Source organism: Meleagris gallopavo (assembly GCF_000146605.3).
Source record: "Meleagris gallopavo isolate NT-WF06-2002-E0010 breed Aviagen turkey brand Nicholas breeding stock chromosome 6 unlocalized genomic scaffold, Turkey_5.1 Chr6_random_7180001829964, whole genome shotgun sequence".
Classification (NCBI taxonomy): Eukaryota; Metazoa; Chordata; class Aves; order Galliformes; family Phasianidae; genus Meleagris; species Meleagris gallopavo.
Genome location: NW_011095765.1, coordinates 1 through 772, shown reverse-complemented (window position 1 = coordinate 772; position 772 = coordinate 1). Strand labels below are relative to the sequence as shown.

The window sequence follows — 772 nt, the reverse complement described above, 5'->3', positions numbered from 1 at the left end:
CCACAGAGCTGGGGGCTTTCTCTGGGGCACAGGCAAGCAGGCACCACGACAGGAATGCTGCTGCTGTTGCCACTCCTGGCCCTGGCTGAAGCCTGGTTGCATCCATTCCCCTCCCCGTGGAGGCTCCACTTGCAGCAGCAGCAGGAGGCTGTCCTGCCTACACCTGCGGGCAGCAGGCTGGCAGTGCTTGCTGCCTTTTCTCTCCTTCTGATCCATGGACATGCACAAGTGCTGCTGCAACAGAGTCCACCATCTGTTACCAAAATGGGATCCAAAAGTGTGACTATTGAGTGCAAAGCCGAGGGCATAGCTAACTTCCAGGCTGCCTACATCCACTGGTACCGACAACTGCCTGACAAAGCTCCTGAACGGCTTCTCTATGTGACAGCAGCATCACAAGTTTCCTATGATTCCGAATCCTATAGGAACAAATATTCGTCTTATAAAAGAGAGAATAACATCTGCACTCTCTCAGTTGACAGCATACAGGATGGAGATGCAGGTACCTACTACTGTGCCTACTGGGAGTCTCACAGCGGGAGCAGCCTGCAGGCAGCCCTTACAGAAAGCTGGCTGCAACCTGAGCGGCACACTTTCATACAAGTGCCGAGAAACACAGCTGCCTTCCTGCCCCCCATCTCTCAGCCTTCAAGACACCCCCACAAGCTCAAGCAGAGGAAGGAATTCCAAGACGAAAGCCGAGACACTGATGTGGCAATCATGTTCAGAGCTCACTGTCTGTGCCGCTATTCTGTGCAGCCTGAGTCCATCG

The 772-nt window shown here is 54.0% G+C and overlaps 1 protein-coding gene across 1 annotated transcript; it reads left to right on the top strand.

Moving 5' to 3' along the window:
- Positions 1–7: 7 nt before the first annotated feature.
- LOC104915459 lies at positions 8–736 on the top strand (the record flags this gene model as incomplete). The annotated part of the gene is made up of 1 exon (XM_010726353.2): positions 8–736. A coding segment is annotated over exon 1 (682 nt), but the record flags the coding sequence as incomplete, so codon positions are not given.
- Between the last annotated feature and the right edge of the window lie 36 nt (positions 737–772).